Genomic DNA, 25,711 nt, shown 5'->3' on the forward strand with positions numbered 1-25,711 from the left:
CTCTGTATGGAGCTCAAGTAATTTGGCTATTTTGTATCTCTCCTATTAAAAGGCATTGAGTAAGTCTGAAAACAGTGCTGATTCCCTTGAGATACCTTGAGTCATAAAGTTAACTTTTGTTTTATCTACGTTCTGTTCATTAGCTTGTTTTTAATCCATGCTGGTATATTGGTAAGCACCTTTAGTATCACTATCTTGTTTAACTTTGTGTGGCATTTACTGCCAGAAGTACTGCTACAGTCCAGGAGCTTTTTTACCCCTTACAAGTCCTTTTCAGATGGCTGTGCCAGGCTTTTCTGAAGTTGTAGCCATCTGTCATAGAAGTCATTTTAAGAAGATTAGCCATTTGTACAGAAATGCCATTCAACTACAGCTGTGTTATTTTTGACATATCTAGGTGGGTGAGAGGTTTAATCTTTTTAAAAGAAACCCCATGATTCATTTGGTGGTGATCTGTACTCAGTTGTATTTCCCAATTACTGAACAGTCCTCCTAGTCTGAGGCAAGTCAGTAACGTCTACTGCATTAAGTCACATCTAGGATCGTTCTTCCAAGGCTCTTGGCAATGGCATTGCTCTTCGTCTTCATATTTATCTACTTATTACGTCCCCTGTCTATCATATTTTAGCTGCTATTTTATACATTCACAAACTGTATTTCCTCACAGTCAAGAACTTGATGTACATATGTTTTTTTTTTTTTGCTTTTTAGGCTTATATTTTTGAATCGCCTTAAGAGTTGCATTGTAAATGTTGTTGTACTGTCACAAATGCAAATTTCTCAATGTTTTTTTTTTATGTTTTAATATACATTTTTATATTAATATTTCTAAGTACAGCATTTGCATGTAAATCTGCTGTTTATATGTTTTGCATTTGTGCTGTTGCATTTTCTAGGTTCTTTTTCTCCCCATGCCTCTTCTGCAAAGGAGTTGTTTGCCCAGTTGGGCTTTTCTAGTAAAAAGATGAAAATAAATAAACAAGCAAAACAAAATAAGCAAGCAGACTGACAGAGGTCTGGAAGCAATTACAAGTCATTGAAAGACAATATTCAGATAGGCAGCGGATGTTCTTCATCTCACATTGCTGCAGTCCTAACACTTGGGTAGTCCGCTGTCCCAGTCGGCCCGAATACCAAAGTATAAGGCTGACGTCGGTCAAGGCGCATTAGTCTGACGTCAGGACACAAATGCGCATGACCGACGTCATATCCTCAGTCTTTTTTGCCGCATGGTCCGATGCAGAAGCAGCGTTGCGAGTGCAGGCTGGCGTTCTGAGATTTTCCGAAGTCGGAGTTTCAGACCGAATCAAAGTTGGCTAAGTACCCCGTTGGGGAATATTTTGGTTTTTTCTTGCCTCAGTATTTTACCGGATGTCAGAAAAAGTGAATAACTGTATTTCTTGTGGGAAACAGATACCTCATAGGGATTATCATACCTTGTTTAGGGCCTGAGCACGACGTTGTTGGGTGTCGCTCTTGTGCTAGATTTAACAAACGCACTATAAAGAGGAGATTGGATTGTGCCAGGTTAGTTTTTGGGAAGCGGTGTAATTATAAAATGCCGTCGGATGCTCCGACGCCCGCTTCGTCTAAAAAGCGCAAGGACAAAGCAGCAAAGCCTAGGTTGGAAGAACCGTCCGTCCCGGACGCCGGTTCTTTAGAGGGCTCGGTGGAGCCGGAGGTTCAGCCAGAAGTTTCTTTGGAGTCCCAGGGAGATACTTAATTATTGCAAGATGTGACCTCTCAGGAGGTAGGCCAGGCTGAAGGGGCTTCTCAGGTAGCTGTTCTTCCCTCCCTTCCTAAGGTGGTTAGGCCCTCCCCCTCTATTTCTAAGGCTTCTCCCAGGGGCAGGCCAGGTTTTGTTTCAGGTGTTACCCCTAGTTCTTCAGGGTCTGTGCCTAAGAAGCATATGCTTAAGATGGCAGAAGATTTGATTACAATGATTAGAGGTTCTATGCCCCCTCCTGATAAGAGGCCTAGGGTGGAACCTGAGCTTGGGAGTTTTGAGCAGGGTTCGGATGCTTCTGAGTCTTGACTGAAGACTTGCAGGAGTATTCTCCTTACTCTGATTCTGATGTGGATGATTCTACTCCTTCTGCTTCTCCTCCTGAGGATTTTTCTTTTTCAGAGACTCTTCATTCCATGAGGGAGCATTTTAAATGGGAAGGTCAGGATTTCTCTGATTCCAGGAAAAGGCTTAGGGATTTTTTGTTTCTACCCCAGCGTAGGCCTTTAGCTATACCTCCTGTTCTGGATGTGGTGGAAGATGTTTTTGCAGAGGCTTCTCTGAACCCTGATTCTTTGCCCCCTGCTCCAGTTAAACCGGATAGATATTATAGGGTGCCTGAAGCTCATAAGTATCTTTTAAGAGTCCTAGGGCAGACCCAGAAACTGTTTCTCAGGGGCCTAAAGGTGTTAAGGCTTCTGTTGTTAAAAATCCTGTTCCTCCAGATAAAGAGGCCAGGGCTTTGGATAGATGGGGAAAGAAAGTGTATACTTCTTCCACATTAGCCATGAGGGCTTTGAATTGCCAGTTTCACATGTTGAAATACCAAAATTATCTCCTTTCACAATTGAAGTCTAAGGTAGATGCTTTGGCGGAAGGTATTGAGTGTAAAGAGTTGCAGGATTTAGTTCATGTTTCTGAACAGGTGGGTAAGCATTCTTTGCAATGTGGTTTTGATGCTGTACAGGCCTCTTGGAGGGTGGCTGCCACTGGTTCGGTTCTTCGCAGGCACGCCTGGCTGAGGGATCAGAATTTAGCTGAGCATGTTAAGACAAGGATTTTAGATGCTCCTTTACAATCTGATGTGTTGTTTGGTTCGCCTGTGGAAGCAGTTCTAAAGAAAATGGAAGACAAGGCTAAGTCTATGCAGACTGTTAAAGATTTTTTGCAGGTTCAGCCTCCGAAGTTTAGTAGAAATTGGCCTACCAAGGGGTGGACATATCCTGCTTATGATTCCCAGTCTAGGGGTAGGTCTAGGCGTGGTAGGGGTAGAGCTCAAGGTTCTTTTAGGCCTAGAACAGGCAGTTCACCTGCTCAGTCTTCTGGTGAGGGCAGGGGTCAGTCCTTTCGTAAACAGACCCAATGACCTGCCTTTTCAGCTGCCAGAATCTTCTCGTCTGGCAGCACCTTTGGGAGGAAGGTTGGCACTTTTCAAAGAAAACTGGAGTTTAATTACCCAAGACAGATGGGTATTGGATATCATTCACCACGGTTACAGGTTTTATTTCCATACCTTGCCCCCTTTCAAAGGCATGCCAGACATTCCTCCTCAACAAAGAAAAGAGGCTCACAAGCAAATTTCTCTGTTACTCCAAATAGGCGCCATTCAGCCGGTTCCTTTGCCAGAAAGGGGCCTAGGATTTTATTCACGCCTGTTCCTAGTACCAAAAAAGGGGAACACGTGGAGACCAATTCTGGATTTATCTATCCTCAACACTTATCTGGACATTCCCAAGTTCAAAATGTTGACGTTACAACAGCTTTTACCTCTGCTGGGCAAAGATCACTGGATGGTAACTTTGGATCTCAAGGAAGCTTACCTTCATGTTCCTATCAGACTAATTTGCAGGAAGTATCTGCGTTTTCGAGCTGGGAATTCTCATTATCAGTTCTCTGCATTGCCCTTTGGCTTATCTACTGCGCCCAGAGTATTCACAAAAGTTCTGGCTCCAGTGATAGCTTTCTTCAGGCTAAAAGGAATACAAATCTATCCTTATTTGGACGACTGCCTGATTCTGGCTCAAAAAAGGGACGTGCTTCTTCAGCATTTGGAGTATGTGATAGCAGTGCTAAGATGCCTAGGGTATTCTGTGAACGAAATAAAGTCCAGTCTAGTACCCTCTCAAGACATGTGCTTTCTGGGTGTGAGACTGAATACAGCAACCCAGATGGCCTTTTTAACCCCGGACAAACAAAAGAATCTTTCTCTTTACTTCCATCAACTATCTCATCAGTCCGGGCTGACTGCAAGGACAGTCCTTCAAGCCTTAGGGTTCATGGCATCTTGTATTCTGGTGCTTCCCAATGCCAAACTGCATATGAGGAAGCTGCAATGGTATCTCAAAAATGTATGGACACAGCACTGCCAGGATTTGGACACTGTCATTCAAATAATACCTTGCATTCAAAAGGAATTTTTGTGGTGGGCTCAGGAATGTCACCTAAACAAGGGACTCTCTGTGACCCGGCCAGAGGCGAGTCAGATTTTAACGACAGATGCCTCAGACACAGCTTGGGGAGCTCATCTGAATGGAAAGTGGATACAAGACAAGTGGCCTGCCAGACTGCAGCATCTACATATCAACATGAAGGAGATGTTAGCAGTCCAGTTTGCATTAATGGCTTTCAAGGATTTACTTCTTCCAGGACAGGTGTTGATTCTAACAGACAACACAACTGTCATGTGGTACATCAACAAACAAGGGGGAACACATTCTTATCCTCTATGCAGGCAGGCAATGATTTTGTGGGAGACTGCGCTAAGCTTGCAGCTAAATCTTCAAGCAAGGTTTCTGCCGGGAGCACAGAACTCCTTAGCAGATGTGTTAAGCAGGCAAATCATGGATCCCCACGAGTGGAAACTGGATCTTCATGTATTTCAGACATTGACAGTGTCATGGGGAACTCCAGACATAGATCTGTTCGCTTCTCCACTAAACCACCAGCTGCCAAAGTTTTGCACGAAAAGGTTTCATTACACAGCTTGGAAAGTGGATGCTCTTTCTTTCAGTTGGAAAAATCTTCATGTGTATGCCTTTCCACCTCTGCCTCTCCTCCCAAAGGTACTCTTAAAGGTCAGACAAGACACGCCAAGGATGATTTTAATAGCTCCAGATTGGCCTCGGCAGCACTGGTACCCATTACTGAGGAGTCTGGTAAGGAAGCCTCCATGGCCCTTACCTTTGATTCCACACCTATTGTCTCAGAAGGACGGTCATCTACTCAATGTCAAGCTTCACTCTCTTCATCTAACAGCCTGGCATATTCTGTTTTGAGCCATAGCAGGTCTCAGCTTCCTCAACAAGTTTTGAATGTGATTATGGAAGCCAGAAGACCTAGTACAAGGAAAGTGTACGCAGAAAAATGGAAGAGATTTTTGTTTTGGAGTGCAGCAAAGGATTTGGATGTTTCAGAGCCTAATTTGAGTGTGGCTCTTCAATATCTTACTGAGTTATTGGACAAAGGTTTGTCTTTCTCTTCCATTAAGATTCATGCTGCAGCAATTTCAGCTCACTATGATTGTGACCCTCCATTGTTTTCTCATCCTTTGTTCAAGCAATTTCTTAGAGAGGCGGCAAAGAATATAAGACCCCCACGTAGAGCTCCTACTCCTGCTTGGGACCTCAATTTTGTGTTGGAGAAACTCACTCTACAACCTTTTGAGCCTGCAGCTACGGCTGAATTGAAATATTTGTCATGGAAGACTGCTTTTTTGTTAGCCATTACCTCTGCAAGAAGGGTGTCTGAATTGCAGGCCCTTATGGCGGTGGAGCCTTTCTTGATTTTTCATAAGGATAGGGTATCTTTACGTACTAATCCTTCCTTTATGCCTAAAGTGGTTTCTAGTGTGGCTTTAAACCAAACTATTCATTTGCCTACTTTTTATGCAAATCCCCAAAATAAGGGGGAAAAAAATTTTGCACACTTTAGATGTACACAGGCAGTTGCGTTATTATTTGAGCAGGACTAAGGATTTTAGGCAGTCTCAGCAGTTGTTTGTTTCTTTTGCCTTGGGTTCTCAGGGCAAGCCTGTGTCAAAACAAACTATTTCTAAGTGGATTGGGTTTTGCATTACTTTCTGTTACTCCCATCATGGCAAGGAGATTCCAGCTGGGATTAGGCCTCATTCCACTAGGGCTACTGCCACTTCCACAGCTTTTCTAAGGGGGGTGGCAACTAAGGATATTTTGGAGGCAGCTACTTGGAGTTCAGTGCATACTTTCTCTAAGCATTACCACCTTCCTCTCTACTCTAAATCTAGGGCTGGTTTTGCCACTGCTATTTTACAGGGCATGTTGGCAGCTCCTGCTTCTTTGTGATTTGCCATCCTCCCTTACCTCTGCTTTGGGATTCTACCCAAGTGTTAGGACTGCAGCAATGTGAGATGAAGAACATAGTACAGTTTTGTACCTACCATAAATGTAGATGTTCAAGATCCACATTGCTGCAGTCCAATTTACCTCCCTCCTTCCCCTCTGTGTTTAGGGGTGGTTGTGTGAGTGGGATTGTACCATTCTGACTTTGTATATATTGTACATATATTTGGTGCAGGGGTGTTTGGTGTGTTGTTGTTGTTTTTGGTTTGGCCTTATCTTTTTAGGGTCTTCTGACATCTGGGGCAAGAAAAGACTGAGGATATGACGTCGGTCATGCGCATTTGTACCCTGGCGTCCTGACGTCAGACTAATGCGCCTTGACCGACGTCAGCCTTATACTTTGGTATTCGGGCCGACTGGGACAGCGGACTACCCAAGTGTTAGGACTGCAGCAATGTGGATCTTCGAACATCTACATTTATGGTAGGTACAAAACTGTACTTTTTATATACGTTTAGGATTTGGTTGACTGCTGTGATGGGCTCTTGAACTTGGTCATGAGTTGAAAAATCTGTTGCATCAGTTCAGCGTTAGATGAGAATCGAGACTACATACAGGCAGTTTCTGAAGTATGAACAGAATATGGGACATGAAAAATGTTCTGCTGTCCTCACTGAGCTTGTACAGATGACAATTTCTGCAGTGTAACTGTTTTGTCTGCAAATTCTAGTAGTTGATCTCAGGATCTGAAAGAATATTTGCTGTTTGACAATTTGACTTCTGTTCAAATACTGTATGTATCAAGTCTGTCTTTACATCACAGAAACTGAACATTTTGCTTGTTGGACTTAAATGGTCTTGGGTTTGGAAAGAATGTTTCTCTTAAACCTGGAATTAAAAATGTTCTGATTTATGTAGGAAACAAAGTATCTTTTTGGAATTAAAAAAAAACAAGTGTTTTGCAGTTAGAAAACTGTGTTGACTTCATTTGATTGAGTATATTGCATGATTTGAGTATACATTTTAAAAACTGCTTTTCGGCCACTACAGTTTGAGAATTAAAATCATCCTGTTTAATTTTTTTTTTAATTTGGATATTTTCTTGTTTTTTGGGCTTCTGTCTTCTCACTTGTCTTTCATGCATGGTCAATAGCAACCCTCCCTTGCTTTCGGGCCCATTATTTCACCTAGATAACTTACTTGTGTGAGGTCGTAATCTCGTGGATCTGTGAAATGTTTTATATACCATAACTTCCCAGTCACTGCGGCATCCTTGATGTGAAGTTGGCCCCCTCCCAAACCAGTCATTGGGCTTGTGGATTTTTTACATTGCTACGACCACTTAACCATGGCTGCAGAGCCAGTGCACTCCTTGATCGGCAAATGTGGTGTGTTTTGATGTTATGCCTGGTCTGTGGTGGATGCAAATAATGCAGTGGACTGAGATGCGCCCCCCCCCCCAAATGATAATGCTAGCTGTTCCCTTTCACCTTCTTCATCTGTCTGTATGTGAAAGTTCTTGTTGGTGTTTCTCAGGGCTCATATGTTCTTCGCGTTTCACTGTCGCAGTCATTACATTTGGGTAATCTGCTGGCAGGTTGCCCTCAGTCGGCCTGATTAACAAAGTCAATGGGTCCTGTCCCTTCTTTCAGGTCGTCAGGGTTTTAAAACATCCAGCGCCGACACCAGTACCTTAGTTTTTCTTGCCGCGCTGTGCCGAAAGCAGAAGTAGTTCGCAAGTGCCAGTTAGCCACCTCCTGAAATTTTTGTTTTTGAGTTTCAGAACCGAAGTCTTCAACTAAACGCTAAGTACTCCGTTGGGGAAACTTTTTCTTGCTCCTTACCGATGTCAGTAAAAGTTAATAATTGTATTACTTGTGGGAAGCAAATACCTCATAAGGATTTTCATTTGTACTGTATTCCTTGCTTAGGCCCTGACCACAACGTGCCTTGCTGTTGGTTTTATGCTAAATTTAATCAACGCACTATTAAACGTCGGTATATTTTTGCTTCTACATATTTTGGCTCAAGATTTAACTATCCATAAATGTCGGTTAGCAATACGACTACCGGAATTTCTATAAAAAAAAAAAATGCAAAGAAAAAGACAGACCGAGGTCCAAACCCGACAACGAAGCTTCTCCTTTGCCAATTGCCGGTTCGCCAGTACTCAGTGAGGTGCTTTCGCAGTCCCTGATGGCTGCTACTTTTGATTCGCAGGCCTCTACTGAGACCCATTCGGAGTCCGGTATGTTGCGAGATACTTTAGTTATTGAACCTGCAGATGTCTCTACCTTAGATGGGTCCGGAGCCGCTGAGCAGGCACCAGCTTCTGAGGGTGTTTTCAGGCCTAAAGATTTGTATATTAAACCGATGCCATCTTCGGCCAAAAACTACTATGTCTAAACAAAAACAATGCTTGGGCCATGTGTTCAGGCCCCAATGCCTAAAAAACAAATGATCAAAATGGCTGAGGATTTAATTACTTTGATTGGGGGTACCCATCCCCCTCCTGCTAAGAGGCCTAGGCAAGGCACTGACTATGAATCTTCAGATCAAGTTTCTATTTCTTCTGATTCCTCTGCTGATCAGGAATTATCTATTCCCACTTATGAGGACTCAGATGCAGAAGATTCCATCCCTTCTGTTTCTCCTCCTGAGGATTTTTCTTTTGGAGAAACTTTGCATACCTTAAGGGAACACTTTCAATGGGAGAGTCAGGATTTCTCAGAATCTAAAAAGAGATTTAGGGATTTCCTTCTTCCTCAGCATAGGCCTTTGGCTCTACCTCCTGTTCTAGACATTGTTGATGTTTTCTCAGAGTCCAGTATGGCTCCTGATTCCCTGCCTCTGGCTCCTAGTATGCCAGACAGATATTACAGGGTTCCTGACTCCCACAAATTCCTTTTTAAAAACCCTACTGCTGACCCTGAAACCATTTCTCAGGGCTCCAAGGGCGTTAAGGCTTCTACTGCTAAAAATCCTACCCCTTCTGATAGAGATTCCAGGGCACTGGATAGAAGGGGTAAGAAGGTTTACTCGTCTGCAACCTTGGCAATCAGGGCTTTAAACTATCAATTTCATATGCTTAAATATCAACAGCATGTCATGGGCTTACTTAAACAGAAAATGATGTTGATTTCTGACTGCGTGGAAAATAAGAGTTGCAGGATTTATTGCATTCAGCTAAACAAGTTGGTAAACATACTTTGCAATGTGGTTTTGATTCCTTGGAGGCCTCTTGCAGGGCTGCTGTAACTGGATCTGTGATAAGAAGGCATGCTTGGCTCAAGGAGCAAAATCTGCCTTACCATGTTAAAGCAAAATTGTTGGATGCTCCTTTACAACAGGACAGTCTATTTGTTAATAAGGCAGAAGAAGTTTTGAAAAAGAAGATAAATCTATGCAAACTGTAAAAGATTTCCTACAAGTGTAGCCACCCAGGCTCAGTAGGCAGTGACCTACTAAGAACTGGTCCTTTCCAGTACCCACCAGAGCTGCTCAGGTCAAACCCAGACATTCCAAAGGCTCCAGGTTTCAGTCACAAGGAACTTATAGGGTGCCTCCACCTCCAAATCTGGAAGTAACAAGGCACCTTCCTACGGTAAACAGTCTCAATGACTTTCCACTGCAATCACCAAGCACTTATCTTTTGGCCACCCCTTTGGGGGGAAAATTGGCACTTCATGCACAAAACTGGCAAATGATTACCCAGGATAAATGGGTTTTAAATATAGTATCCCAGGGATACAGATTTAATTTCCACACGTTGCCATTCCCAAACGGATGGCCATATCTGCCTCCAAATCAGTGGGCAGAGGCAAAGAAACAAGTTATATCCCTCATGAATATGGGGGCTATTCAACCAGTACCAGAAAAGGAAAAGGGACAAGGTTTTTATTCAAGACTTTTCCTGGTACCCAGAAAAGACAAATCATGGCGTCCAGTTCTGGACTTATGCATTCTAAATACATTTCTGGGCATTCCAAAATTCAAGATGCTGACTCTCCAACAGCTACTACCTGTGCTAGACAAGGATGCCTGGTTGGTAACTCTAGACTTGAGGCTTACCTGCATATCTCAATCAGGGAGTCTTGCAGAAGATGCCTCCGATTCAAAGCAGGTTGCATTACCAGTTGTCTGCACTGCCCTGCGCCCAGGGTCTTCACAAAGTGCCTGGCACCAGTAATTGCATTGTGCAGACAAAGAAATATTCAAATTTATCCATACCTGGACGATTGTCTAATTCAGGCAGAAAACCAAGGACAGTCTTCTAAAACATCTGGTGTTTGCAAAAAGACTTCTAACTTGTCTAAGGTACACCATAAATGAAAAAAAACCACAACTGGTACCCTCTCAAATAATTACATTCCTGGGGGCAAGCTTGAATACAACTGCCCAGATGACTTACCTTATGCCAGAAAAACAAATTCAATTGATGACTTACTTCAAACAAGTGGCCACAAAAACCCAGCTATCTGCAAGACAAATTCTGCAGGCCTTGGGGTACATGGCCTCCTGCATTCTAATAATTCCATGTGCAAGACTGCATATGAGGAAACTTCAATGGTACCTAAAAAGCTTATGGAGTCAACATTGTCACAGCCTGGAAACAATGATTCCTGTCATTCCTTGCCTGCAGCTAGAGTTCCTATGGTGGGCAGAGGCCTGCCACCAAAACAAGGGACTTTCATTCATTCCACCCCTTGCCGCCCAAACCCTGACTACAGACTTATCAGATTATGCTTGGGGGGGGGGGGGGGCATCTGGCAGGGAGATACATTCAGGGCCAATGGAGCCCAAATCAACTGCACCTACATATCAACCAGAAAGAGATGCTAGCTGTACAGAATGCTCTGACAGCCTTCAAGAACTATCTTCATCCAGGACAACTACTGATAAAGGCAGACAACATCACAGTCATGTGGTACATAAACAAGCAGGGGGGTACCCATTCCTACCCCCTTTGCAGACTAGCCATGGCATTGTGGAACATGGCCTTGACTTATCAAATACATCTACAAGCTCAATTCCTGCCAGGATAGCAAAATACTCTACCAGACGAACTAAGCAGAAATCTTATGGACCCACACAAATGGAAGCTGGATCCACAAATCTTCAGCATGTGGACATGCAAATGGGGAGCCCAGACATAGATCTTTTTGCCTCACCCCAGAACTATCAGTTGGACAAATTCTGCACAAGAATTCATCACAAAAAAGCTTGGAAAGTGAATGCTTTGTCCTTCAGCTGGAAAAAACTTATCAGTCTATGCCTTTCCCCCCTCTGCCTCTGCTGTCCAAGGTCTTACTAAAAGTCAGACAGGAAAAAACAAAAATGATTCTGATTACTCCAGACTGGCCTTGCCAACACTGATACCCGCTCCTACTCAATGTGTCGCACCTTCCTCCGTGGTACCTGCCTCAGACACCTTACCTACCATCTCAGCAGAACTATCAAATCCTGCACACTCGGCTCCTAACTCTGAATCTTGCAGCATGGCTAATCAACTAATTTCACCAGTTACATCTCTCAGCAAACCTGTGATGGATGTCATTTTGGGGGCTAGAAGGCCAAGTACTAGAAAATCTTATGCTGATAAATGGAAAAGATTCTGTGCCTGGAACCAAGCACAAGGAATAAGCACAGCAGTGCCCAATATTCCTCAGATTCTGCAATACTTAACTGAGATGCTTCACAAGGGCCTATCTTTTTCTTCCATAAAAATCCATGCCTCTGCCATTTCAGCTCATTACAACACAGAGCCTCCCCTCTTTTCTCATCCTCTGCTAAAGCAGTACCTCAGAGGAGCCAAAAATTTAAGACCTCCCAGGAGAGCACCAACTCCTGCATGGGACCTCAATTTTGTTTTGGAAAATCTCGCTCTACCTCCTTTTGAGCCAGCTGCTAGTGCAGACCTAAAATATCGCTCTTGGAAAACAGCTTTTCTTTTAGCAGTCACTTCAGCTAGAAGGATTTCAGAACTACCGGCTCATATGGCAGTGGAGCCTTTTATTATTTTTTACTCGGACAGGGTGGCTCTCAGGACCAATCCATCCTTTATGCCTAAAGTGGTATCTAGTGTGGTCCCTAATCAGACCATTCATCTGCCAACTTTTTTCCCAAATCCACATAACGGGGGTGAGCGGATTCTGTATTCATTGGATGTACACAGACAGCTAAGATTATACTTAAGACAAAATCTCTAAGAAAATCTGAACAATTACTGGTGGCATTTGCTGCAGGGGCAGAGGGAAAGGCTTTTCCAAAGCAGACTATTTCAAAATGGATAAGCCATTGTATTCATTTCTGCTATATGCACCATGGTAAACCTGTCCCCAAGGGGATCAGATCTCATTCCACCAGGGCTGCATCTACTTCTGCAGCCTTTCTCAGAGGGGTTCCTACCAGAGACATTCTAGAAGCTGCTACCTGGAGTTAAGTTCATACGTTCACCAAACATTGCCATTTACCTCTCTTCTCCTCTAAATCCAGAGCAGGCTTTGCCACTGCTGTCCTGTAGGGGCTTTTATCTGCTCCTAAGGCTGTATAAATCCATCCTCCCAACCATAGTTTTGAGAATATACCCAAATGTAATGACTGCAGCAGTGAAACACAAAGAACATAGGACAGTTGTGTACACTTACCATAAATGTAGATGTTGAGTGTATTCACTGTGCAGTCCTGGTTATCCACCCTCCAGCCTCTATTTTTCTCTTACTGTACCTCTACTTTCTTTTACTATGCTTAAAAGCCTTGTTGGTGTATTTGCTTTTGTTTGGCGGTATATTTTCCCCAGTTGGGGGGGGGGGGGCACCTGACATCTGGGGCAAGAAAAACTGAGGTGATGGCGTTGGCTGCATGTTTTATACCCCTGACGTGATGGAAGGAAGGGACAGCAACCAACGCAGGACCCAAGACTTTGTTAATCAGGCCGACTGAGGGCAACCGGCAAGCAGGTTACCCAAATGTAATGACTGCAGCAGTGAATACACTCGAACATCTACATTTATGGTAAGTGTACACAACTGTACTTTCTTGGCCCTGTAATTTTCAACATTGGTGTCAACCATATAAAGAACACTAGTGATTTAAAAATAGTCCAGTATGCCACCATATTCTAGTTTGGATCACTTTCCCAACCGTAAAGTAGATGCTAGTATACTAGGCATTTGCTACAAAAATCAGTTTAATGATATTCAAGTCTGTTTAAACTCTTCAGAACTTTGCTGTAAATATTTATTTTTTATTTTCATTTTTTTCCCATGGCTGCTGACCATCGCTCCTTCCTCCTACCCAGCCCATTCTTTCACTGGCAGTACCCAAGAGATGGGAGTATTCCTGCTCATTCATTCTTCCCTTGTCCATGGGAAGGGGGACAAGAGACATTTAAATGAGGAGGATGCCATTCAGGCAGCCATAGAGGACATTTGTGATGAAGCCCTAATGCCTCCTCCCAATGGCACATGACAGGGTTGGCACCAACACTGGCCCCAAACCTCCATTCTTCCTACACACTTAGACATGACAGTAAGGCTGTAGTGCTCCTGGTGGTTCCCACTGGGTGTCAGTACAGCAGCAAGACTAACATGGATGTTATTCTGCCGAGAAGAAACCAATGAGATGCCATTTAGACAGGCAGTGTTGTACAATAAGATTCCTCTAATTTATGATTGGTCATATGGCTGTGTCTGTTCTGATCTCTGTCTCCATTTTATTTAAGTGGTAAATACTGGTCAATAGTTTTGTTTTTATCTGATTGGCTTGAGGGTTTAACTTTAGAAAAAAGTTTTTCATATTGCTGGTGAAAGAATTACATTTTGCAAGATTCTGCTCAGAGCTTCTTGTGCCTGTGGCTACAAGATTTGGATTACTTCTAAAACTTTCTGGAAATACAACGCTGATATAAGTATATTTTTTGCACTTGCTCTAGCTGTGAGTGACATTTAATAATTCTGTACTGCATTTATTTCTTTAGTTGGATTTATTTTATTTTTACTGTTTTTCAGCCTGCACTTAAAGAAACTCCATCTGCTTGTTACTGTACTGCTCTTATGATGTTGTTTTAACAATATTCTGGAAAAACTGTTCTAAGTTTGCCACAATATTTTTAAGTTTTGCAACGCTTTTGTGTGTTGTGAACATTTATCCGGGTTAGTGAACTTATTTCAAAGGATTCTTGATATTGCAGGAAATCTTACTTCTGATCTCTGTCTCCATTTTATTTTTGCCACCCACCTGTCCAACTGTTGTTCTATTCTTAAAACATGGTGGCTTTTGAGTTGCCCACCTTTAATATAAATTTGAAATTGGACACTCCTCCCTGTCCTATCGCATCAGCTTGTTCTAAGTACAGTGAGATCATTTGGGAAGGCCCACCCCCTTAGATTCTCAACCTCAAATTATTTTCTGTTTCCTCCTTTACTACTTAACAAAAAAAAAACACCTTAGTCAGCTGCTTTTACTGTATGTGTCTCTTCCTACTTTATTCCTTTATTTTGCTTTTGCTGTTTGTTCTTAAGTGTTCAGTAGCATTTATTATGTTGCATTTATCACTGCTTGTTAGTAGCCTGATTAAATTGTCATTGTTATTCTAAGCTTCTTAGTTTTGATTTCAGGACTTGGGCTTCAGGACAGTTATTTTACATTTAAGAAGGTGCGTGGTCTACTCTCTTGTGGGAGGATAGGATAGCCTCTGCCCTTCTGAGCTGTAAATTGCTGGGTGAAGGCTTATTGTGTCTGTTGTTCAAAGTGTCTTTATTCTCGTTTAAGCACTTGGATTCTAAACTTGTTTCTTTACATTAGGAAGATTTGTGGTCTAAACTCTTATGGCAGGAGATGATAGCCTACATCCTTCTAAGCTTGAAATTGCTGGTTGAAGGCCTGTTATGTCTGTTAAGTGTTCTTAGTTCTGACTTAAGCACTTGGGCTCCAAAAGCAGTTACTTTACATTAGGAAGATTTGTGGTCAAAACTCTTGTGGCAGGAGATGATAGCCTACACCCTTCTGGCTGGAATGTGCTGGTTGAAGGCCTATTGTGTCTCTTACTGTGAAGTATCTTAGTTCAGACTTAAGCACTTGTGCACTAAAACCAGTTTTTACATTGGGAACGTTTGTGGTCTAGACTGTTGTGGTGGGAGAGCATGGCCTACACCCTTCTAAGCTGGGAATTGCTGCTTTATTTAAACTGTTTTTTTGCTGTTGTGACAGTGATTTTATGCACTTGGAATTTCTAGTACTTCTGGATTTTATAACATAGGCCAGATTCAAACTTGCTGAACCTAATATGTTTGGTATCACTTGAGGCACTAAAACCAGCTCTTCACTGAGATACTGAAAGATCTGAAGCATTCGTCACTTCCTACTTAACTATGCGTGCCTGTTCATTCTCTTATATTGCAGTTTATTGCATTCTACTGTCTGAATTGTCTGAACTGTTTTTTGCCACATTTTACTGTATACGGTGCTAGTTTAGTTGTAGCATAGACCAGTTCCAGGCTTGCTGTTTCTGGACCTGTTTTGTAACTTCTGAGCATCAGATTCAAGCCATCTTTGTTGGTGAAGGCCCTTCTGCACCCTTGTGAGAGGAGAGTGTTGTCTGGGTCCCATCTAATCGAGGATGATTGGACTGGAGCTTAGAGAGAACATCGTTATTGGCTAGTTTGAAGTAAGAGAGTTATTTCTTGTTTTATTTAAGCCCTGCTTTTGTGCTTGTTTGAGTGTAGCACACCATTGTGTACTGCCACATAGCAGTGGTTACTGTTGGTGGTTATAGACACAGACGTTTTGCTTGTTAAACTTTCTCTTAGCACTTTGCTTGTGGTCCTCCAGAGGTTTTTCATGGCTCAACTCTACTGTCAGGTGGAACATTAAGCCTAGCCTCATGGGTAACAACACACCTCTCACCCACTAGCCATTCCTAAGTGCCACCTCTTTCTGACCATATAAATTTACCTAACACTATGGATGGACAATTTTCCACAGTTTCTTCAGCCAGCTTGGTTGACATGGGCATCCTAAGGCATTGTAGCAACTGTCTCATGTTCACTGTCAACACTCTACTCCTAGTCCACACAAGCTAAACATGTGAGAGTTGCAGCTAGATTAAGAACTTTGAATCCATGCTCTCACACACCAGTCAGTGCATGTGACAGTGAGCTGGTTATCGGCATGCACACTTCACCAACTACTCCACCCATATCCACATCACACATACCTACATATGCAGAGGTCCTCACCAGAAACATACCTAAACACCAGAGACTGCACAAGCATGCTGCACATAATACTTCCTCTGCAGAACACAATGCACATAATAGCTCATGCACCAGTGTCTCACCTGTCAAGCCCTTAAGGCAAAACCAAACATATTAGTCATAGGTGATTTCATCGTCAGACACACAGCATATCCTTCTTGCCAGGCTGGGTAAGGAAAAGGTCACAGTCAGCTGCCAGGATCAGCCATATCACACATGCACTCAACTCTGTCAACAACAGGTACTGTTATGACTCATGGGCCATGTTGGTGTGAACAACTTGAGACGTACCTCCCTGGACTATATGAAGAGAGACATAACAGAGCTCTTGGACTATGTCTCAGGCAGGTATGTTCCTAGGCTTAAGCAGCATTTTACCTTCACCTAGGATGATGCCGTAATACAAACAGAAAATGATTGACTTCAATAATTGGCTTAGTTTCTGGTGTCATTCTAAGAGGATCCAGTATCTGTCAGCCTTGGATGACCTTATTCACAGACCTAGATGCTTTGCCAGAGATGGTCTTCATCTGTCACCTCTGGGAAATTGGCTATTGGCTACAGCTCTTGACACCCTCATAGTGCCTTTTTAGGCAGTCTCTTAAAGACAAGATTCCCAACTTAAAACCTCCATATGAAACAACCTCAAGGTTATGTTGCTAAATGCTAGGAGTCTTAACATGAAGCTGCACTCACTGGAAGCAGTCCTCACCATGGAAGATGCAGATATTTGTGCAGTCACAGAGACCTGGTTCAAGGCTATGGAGAGCACCCAAGCTGTTCCAGGTTACACCTCCATCCACACGTTCAGACCACAAACTGAAGGCGTGAAAACTAAAGGAGGCATTGTATCAATATTCATTAAAGATAAATACACCTTCAGACTGGTTAAACAGTATGATTCCCTGTAGGTACTTCACATGCAATTAACCATTGGTAGGACACCTATTAAAGTCGTTGCCACCAACAGGACTCCCCCTTCATGAATCAGGACACCCACTCTACCTATTTAGATCTACTGGAGTCTATCAAGATGCATCTGAACACCATGGTTTTGGGCAACTTTAACTACCCATCCATTGACTGGGTAAATTACTCGTGCTCAAACTCACTTGCTCAAAGGTTCCTAGACTTTAACTCTTAATGCCTTGGACCAGCTGGTTGACACCCCCCACAAGGGGTGCCAACATCCTGGATCTGGTGCTTACCAATATATGGGGACCAATGTAGCACCCCCACTGTGAGGTCTGACTACATTCGAAGTAAGTATCACATCTGACTCCCCCACCCCAACGGCAGCAACTAAACTCTAAAACTTCTCCAAAGCAAATTATAACCTCTTACATAAATAGCTTCACTGCACCTTCCCCCTCAGATGGAACTGGCAACTATGCTGAGTTCTACACCAGTGCTTTATACAAGCACCTGTATAACTGCATTGACTCGGCCATACCTTATAGGCCCAAAACAAGCTCCTCAAAGAAGAGCAAACCTGCCTTGTGGGCAACTGCCATTAATGGACTTTACAATGAGAGGAAGAAATTGGTGTCTGAGTAAGAGGAAGCGAGCTTTAAACTGGAAACATTCCCTCCTCAGCTTAAACATGCAAATAAGGCTTTTTGTGAAGTCCTCCAAAGCAAACTACTAATCCAGATTAGCTTCCTCAACTAAGGACAGCCATAAGGCATTCTTTAGTTATATCTGTAACCTAAAAGGAAAGGCCCAGATTTGTGCCAAAATGTTAGTTAATGATGCCACATATACTGAGCCTGTGGAAGTAGCTAACCTGTTGGCCAACAGGTTCTGTGAAAACTTCACTCCTCTGTCCCTGCCACATGTACCCAATAACATCTCTACAACCTGTCCCCTCACTTGCATCTCTAAAGAGCAGGTTGTAAACAGCCTCTCTGAGGCCAAAAATACAGCATCTATGGGGACCTGATAACATCCCAGGCTGTATCCTACATGGGCTCCAACAAGAAATAGGAACACCACTGGGTACTCTTTTCAGTTAGTCTAAGCACCGACTTCTTCCCTGCTGAATATAAAATAGCCACCATTATTCCCTTGCACAAAGGTGGTGCTTCAACTGACCCCAGGAACTGTAGACATATTAGCCTGACTAGCTTTATCTGCAAGGCCATGGTGCGAATCACCATGGGCCTTATCAATAAAAATATAAGTAATCCCCAAACACTTGACCCTACTCAATTTGGATTTGTCAAAGGGAGAGCACAGCTGTTAAACCTGGTGGACTTCTTCGAGACAGTCACCAAGGCCCTGGACAAGGGGCTATCTCTACATGCAGCCTACCTAGACTTAGCCAAGTCTTTTGACACTATCCCCCACTCATGCATCATTGACAAACTCACCCAGCTAGATATCAGTCCTTATATCGTTAGATGGGTCGCTAACTGGCTCATTGATAGAGCACACACAGTCAAAATAGGGCACTCTGCCTCCAACAGTAGACCCATAACTTGTGGTGTTCCACAGGGATAAGTCCTCAGACCTCTACTGTTTGGAATCTGTTTCTCCGAAGTACAAGCAAAAGTTAAAGATCTGTGGCTGGCAAAGTTTGCTGAGGACTGCAAATTGGGAGCGGTCATAGAATCTTCAAACAATGTTAACAATCCTACAAGAGGGTCTTACACAAACAAATGATTGGTGCCAAAGTCATGGTCTTAAACTTACTGCAAAAAAATGTATTATTATCCCTTTTGATAAGAGCAGTGTTCCTGCTAACTATCACAGCAACACCTAAGTAAGCACTCAGTGGTGAGAGACCTTTGATCACCATGTTGCCACAGTGGTAAGAAGGGCATTCTGTATAGCTCATCTAATAAATAAGGACATTACCTCCAGAAAAAACGAAGTTACAACCTCCCTGTACTCTTCCCTCATCAGGCCAGTAATTGAGTACAACGCCCCTTTTGGTATGTGCCTTTCCAAGAACCTGCTGCAATTGGAGAGACCACAAAAGTTCCTCACAAGGAAAATTCAAGGTCTTCAGCACCTGTCCTATGAGAACTGTCTGAAATCACTGTCGCTTTATTCTGTTTCATACAGACTACTCAGAGGCAATCTCTGCCTTGCATATAAGGCAATCTCGGACCCTTCTTTGTTGGAAATGCTGCATATCCGCAAATCAAATTGTACACAGGTTACTCGCTCTAAACACCTTAACCTGGCATGTGACATTAATAGAACCTGCTCGAGGGCCAGATTTGGCTCCCAGATGTTACCACACCTGTTGAACAGACTCTCAGTTCTTGTCAGAGGACCTCATTGGCCGTCTTCATACACATTCTGGATGATTGGATGGGTAACCGTAAATCCACCCTGGGGTTTCCACATGTTCCTCTTGGACAGGGGCAATACATGCTGATCATGGAAATAAGGGTAAAACTTGGCTAGGCTAGTAAGGGGGGCCCTAGGGCCATTACCCTAGTAGCTTCATATGATCCTATGTGAATGCATAGGCGTAGCCATAGTAGGTATTTTGCATAGAGTCTTGCAGTAAGCTTGAAAGCTTTGTTTCCTATTTTATGTCCCCTTTTTTTGCAAGCTTTTTCTGATTTATAGTTTGAAATACTGTTTGTTATCAGGTTGTCATGCTAATGCCCATTTTCAACAGAGGCCTGGAAGAAAGGATTATCGTCATAAGTGGCACGTATTGTATATAATTGCAGCTAATGTTAGTTTTGTGATAATAGTAGGAATGTAGTTCTAATAACAACATTACAGCTACTGACAACTTATAGCAAAAATTTGACCTTTTTCTGATTTGGTATGGAAAGGAACCAGACAGACTGATGAAGACGGTTAGTTATGCCATCACTGATCTGAACAAGAGGGGCTTGGCAATAGTTATTAATACCAGTGTAGGATAGAGACATTTGTTTCAAAGAGGGATGGATAGCAAAACTCTGTTGCTGTGCGGTACATCTACTGCAAGAGTTACTACACTAAGTATATACAGCAAGGGTAGAGAGATGTTTATCTCGTTTAAAATGTATCTACTTTTCTGTTGTACAAATCTACTGTAAATTGGAGTTTTTCTTCCTGGGCCTCCACTGAAAAGGGACCGTTTTTCCAGCCCAACCAGACTTTTCCATTCAATAAATGCAGTAAATAAATAAAACAAACATTTCACAAATAAAAACTACACGTCTGTGTTTTCTTTTTAGTGATCTGAAGAATGTCACTGCCAGTGGAATTAGGATCCCAAGTACAGCAGTACTTCAGAGCTCGCAGAAGAACTTTATCCTGAACAAACCAAACTATGCAGCCATTTTGGCAAATCATACTGAAATATTTGACAGTATTGAGACTGCGGTAAGTCAGTTTTTAGATTGCATGTCTCATGCCTGTGGTTACTGAGTTACCATTTGCAGAGCAATGTAGAAGTTCCTTGCAAAGATGATTTCCATGGCCAGGCTGTTTTTCCAGATTTTATCTCCCTAGTCCATTTTTGCATCATCTGTGTTCTGGTTTCTTTATGCAGACATGCCATGGTGATTTGTCTGCCACTCTTGAAAGAAAAAATCCAACCTCATCTAACACCAGTGCCATCCTCTCGTTTCCTAGTGCTGAGTTTTTATTTTTGATACACTGTTGTACATCCTGCTTAGCTTTCAGATGTACTTCTTATTTAACATGTTGCACATTGTTACCCACCCACCACCACCAGACCCCACCCCACCCACCCCATATAGGGTTTCACCATTATCATCTTTACTGTTTCCACCTTGTGTTTACTCTTTCTGAAATGCCATCTCCAAAATTTTCAAGAGGCAATGATATCTGATATGGTTTTCCTTCTGGTCAAATACTCGTTATGCACTGAATTGTCTTTGTGTCACCTGCGAAAAAAATAATGTTTAGCTATCTCTTTTAGTTTCAGTTACCATCACTGAGTCCAAATTTCACATCATGTGTTGTTTAATCTCCCTTAGTATCCTTTTCTGGTTCATTCTCAGCCAGCTGAATCCAGTAATTGTTTGGCCCAGATGCCTATAGGGCTGCTGTTGACCCCCCCCCCCCCCCACACACACACACTGAATTAATTTGAAAAAGCTTTGATGGTGTCCTTTGAAATCCATTAGCTTTGCCAGAGTCCATTCTTGCACCTCTTCCACTTTATAATTTTGTTTAGGAGGCCCCCCCCCTCAATTTTTTTGTCATCCTTCTTTTGCTAAAATAGTGACATTTTATCTGTAATGATTTTTTTGCCATTTGCCTTTTTTCTGTGTTATGTACTTACTTAACCATATTAGCATTTTCCTAAATGTATAAAAAAGCTACAAAAACCAAACATTTTATTCTATAAATTGAGTAAAATGCCATATTTAGTAAGCGCTTTCATCTCCAACATGAGGCTTCATACTGAATAAAGTAACACAAACCACGCCTTAAATAGCTTAAAAAAATCACATGAGCAACTGCCAGAATAATTGCTTAGTGTTTTAATCCTTTGTTCTTTAGGTAAGATACAAAATTGTTCTTATTAAGCCTGGTGGGTAGCAAGCATTGAGTTTCACTTGACACAAATAATCACTCCACCCAAGTTCATCTTCAGCATTAAATTTAAACTTGTAACCTTCTATTTGATCTAAAACAATGATTTTAAAATCCACCTTACATTTTCTTATAATGCTTACTAAGTGCATTCTTGTCATTCCCAACCTGGATTGCATGTTTGTGCCTTTTCTAAATTTAGCTGCCTTTTTACTTGCTTTCTTTCACAGCATGTAAGTAATTAAATGTTTACTTTTGCTCTACATTCAGTTCTCCATGATGAAAACCCTACCTTGAGACAAGGGTTCCCTATTAGATGATTGAAGATGCATTCTTTCGAATGCGTCTTGATCGAACTTAAAAGCGCGAAACGGAAAAATACAGAAACGGCATATAAGCGAATTATTTCCCTGGGAAAGAAATCGCTTGGCCGCCTTTGGTATTTTGCCATTTTTGTTACTGTAGTGCGATCTCAGAGTTGGTATATTTAAGTGGGGGGGCAGCCCATTTATGTAATGTTTCAAAGTTTTTTTTGGAAAATTGCTGTTCTGAGTGTTCATGATTGTAAGCTTTCTCTTACATGGGGTTGATAAATCAGCATTCGCTGATTTAATATAGACCCGAGACCAGCTCTGAAGTAGATCTCCAGATGTTCAATACACACACTGCCTTGCTGGCATATGGGTAGTAGAGCCCTGCTACCCTCCTTTTGGCCCCTCTTCCTGTCTGTAAGTGTGAAGAACCAGTCACTTGGCAGGACCACTACTGACCCTCAAACCCACAGACAGGGCCCTTTCAGATGTTCATCGTACATACAGCTGCAGTCATAACAGATGGGTTCTCCTGCCGTCAGGCGGGTCCTCGGTCGGCCGAATTCCAAAGTCTAGGTCCGGCGTCTGTTGTCGTCGCTTCTTCCCTGACGTCAGTGCGACAGGGGTATAAAGGAACCAGCCGACGCCATTTTCTTCAGTCTTTCTTGCCGCGCGGTGCCCGAAGCAGAAGCAGTTCGCAAGTGCCGGTCGGCCAGCTCCTGAAATTACGAAATTTGGAAACCGAAGTCTTCTTAAAAGCTAAGTACCCGTTAGAAACTTTTCTTGCCTCAGATTGATGTCAGACAAAGTTAATAATTGTATTTCTTGTGGGAAGCAAATACCACATAAGGATTTCCATTCCCTCTGTATACCTTGTTTAGGCCCAGACCACGACGTTTCGGTCTGTCGCTTTTGTGCTACATTCAACAAACGCACTATTAAGCGTCGGGCGGAGTTCGCCCAGCATTATTTTGGGAAAACATTTAACTATACTATGTCGTCCGATACTCCGACTCCGGTTTTGTCTAAAAAACGCAAAGACAAGGACCGACACACGAGGTCCGCAGCCTCTACCGACACCACGCCAAAGCCGACTACACGTGGTCCGGTTCTCAGTGAGGTGCCTACGCAGCCCCTGATTACCGACGACACTTCTTTGACGGTGTCTCCTGTGCCCGAGGTCGCAGGCTCCTCGGCCCACACCCCGACTACAGATACCGAAGCCACTCTTGGCGTTGAAACTCAGAATGTGGACAGGTCCACCTCCACTCAGGGTGTCTTCAGACCTTCCTCTTCTTTCTCCATCAAGGCTTTCACAAAGTCTAAAGCAACCATGCACTCTAAGAGACCAGCTACACAGGGCCCATCTCCAGGCCCCATGCCTAAGAAACAGATGCTTAAAATGGCTGAGGATTTAATTACTCTAATCAGAGGTTCTCAGCCCCCACCAGACAAAGGCCCAGAGTGGAGGAAGATTCCCTCCTCTGATCAGGGCTCCATTATTTCAGAGCACTCTGATGATGAGGAACATTCTTACTCCCCTTTTGAAGACTCTGATGCGGAGGAGTCCATCCCTTCTGTATCCCCCTGAGGATTACTCATTTGGGGAAACTTTGCATACCTTAAGGGAACACTTCCACTGGGAAGGCCAGGATTATTCAGATTCCAAGAAAAGGCTCAGGGAATTTCTCTTGTTACCTCAGCATAGGCCTCTGGCTATTCCTCCTGTCTTGGACATCCTAGATGATGTTTACTCGGAGGCCTGCCTTAACCCGGACTCTCTACCTCCAGCTCCAGTTAAGCCTGACCGGTACTACAGGGTTCCTGACTCACACCAATTTCTTTACAAAAGCCATGCTGCTGACCCAGAAACCATCTCACAGGGCCCCAAGGGAGTTAAGGCCTCCATTGCCAAAAATCCATTGCCTTCCGAGAGAGATTCCAGATCCTTAGAAAGGTGGGGGGGGAAGGTATATACCTCGGCTACCTTATCCATGAGGGCCTTAAACTGTCAGTTTCGTATGCTAAAATACCAACAGTTTTTGTTATCACAATTGAAGAGTAAAATGTTCCAGCCTGAACAACCAGACCTGAAGGAGTTGCAGGATTTGATGCATAGTGCAGAACAAGTGGGTAAGCATACCTTACAATGTGGTTTTGATGCTCTAGAGGCCTCATGTAGAGCTGCTGTTACAGGATCAGTCATACGTAGGCATGCCTGGCTCAAGAAACAAGCCTTGCCTGATCATGTCAAAGCTAAATTACTAGACGCCCCTCTTCAAAAGGATGTACTATTTGGTGCAAATGCTGAGTAGGTGTTAAGGAAAATGGAGGAAAAGGCTAAATCAATGCAAACTGTGAAAGAATTTCTACAGGTTCAACCCCCACGTTTTAGTAGAAATTGGCCTTCCAAAAACTGGTCCTTTCCTGCCACAGACAGACCCCAAAGAGGCAGATACAGGCGCCCGAGGGGCAGAGGACAATCCCAAGGATCGTTTAGAGGCAGACAATGGCAATCTCTTACACAAAGAGGTGGTGAGGACAACTCGCAATCTTTCAGAAAGCAAACCCAATGACTTTCCCCTTTGCATGCCAACCAGGTTTCAAATGGCAGCCCCCTTAGGAGGAAAGCTGGCATTATTCTCAAAAAATTGGCATGTTGTCACAAAGGACAAATGGATCCTGGACATTATAAACAGAGGCTACAAATTCCATTTTCACACCCTTCCAAAAATGAGAGGCATGCCAAACCTGCCACACAAAGGGCAGAGGCACAAAAGCAAATTACAGATCTCATAAACATGAAAGCTATTCAAGAGGTCCCTACGCACGAACAAGGTCAAGGTTTTTATTCCAGGCTATTTCTGGTGCCAAGGAAGGGAAAAGATTGGAGACCTATTTTGGATCTATCCATCCTAAACACATTTCTACTCGTACCAAAATTCAAGATGCTCACTCTACAGCAACTTCTTCCCATGCTGGGCAAGGAGTCTTGGCTGGTAACATTGGACCTCAAGGAGGCATACCTGCATGTCCCAATCAGACAAAATTGCAGAAGGTACCTCAGATTTCTTGCAGGTTCAACCCATTATCAATTCTCTGCATTGCCCTTTGGCTTATCTACTGCGCCCAGAGTATTCGCAAAATGCTTGGCATCAGTAATTGCCTACTGCAGACTTCAAGGGATACAAATATACCCCTATTTGGACGACTGCCTGATCCAAGCAGACAGCAAGCACATTCTTCTGAAACATCTGGCTTATGTAATAATGTTATTGAAATCTCTGGGATACACAGTCAACAAAAAGAAATCAAGGCTAATACCCTCTCGGAAGATAATTTTCCTGGGTGCCAAATTGGACACAAACACCCAGATGGCCTACCTCATGCCAGAGAAGCAGGGGCAACTAATACAATACTTCAGAACACTAGCAAATTGCACCAGGCTGACTGCAAGGAAAATCCTGCAGGCTCTGGGATTCATGGCATCTTGCATCTTACTAATCCCATGTACAAAGCTGCATATGAGGAAACTACAATGGTACCTGAAAAACATATGGTCTCAACACAGCCACAGTTTGG

At 43.0% G+C, this 25,711-nt stretch overlaps 1 protein-coding gene across 1 annotated transcript in view; it reads left to right on the plus strand.

Annotated features, from left to right (window-relative positions):
- DSN1 (DSN1 component of MIS12 kinetochore complex) overlaps nucleotides 1-25,711 on the plus strand; it is a 1,132,993-nt gene that overhangs the window by 920,446 nt on the left and 186,836 nt on the right. Inside the window, exon 9 of the mRNA XM_044084782.1 lies at nucleotides 20,489-20,636. Coding sequence (XP_043940717.1) covers nucleotides 20,489-20,636 — 148 coding nt within the window. The remainder of the gene's footprint in view (nucleotides 1-20,488; nucleotides 20,637-25,711) is intronic.

The sequence above is a fragment of the Protopterus annectens genome, chromosome 9.part0, assembly GCF_019279795.1.
Source record: "Protopterus annectens isolate FY-2018-M chromosome 9.part0, PAN1.0, whole genome shotgun sequence".
Taxonomy (NCBI): Eukaryota; Metazoa; Chordata; order Ceratodontiformes; family Protopteridae; genus Protopterus; species Protopterus annectens.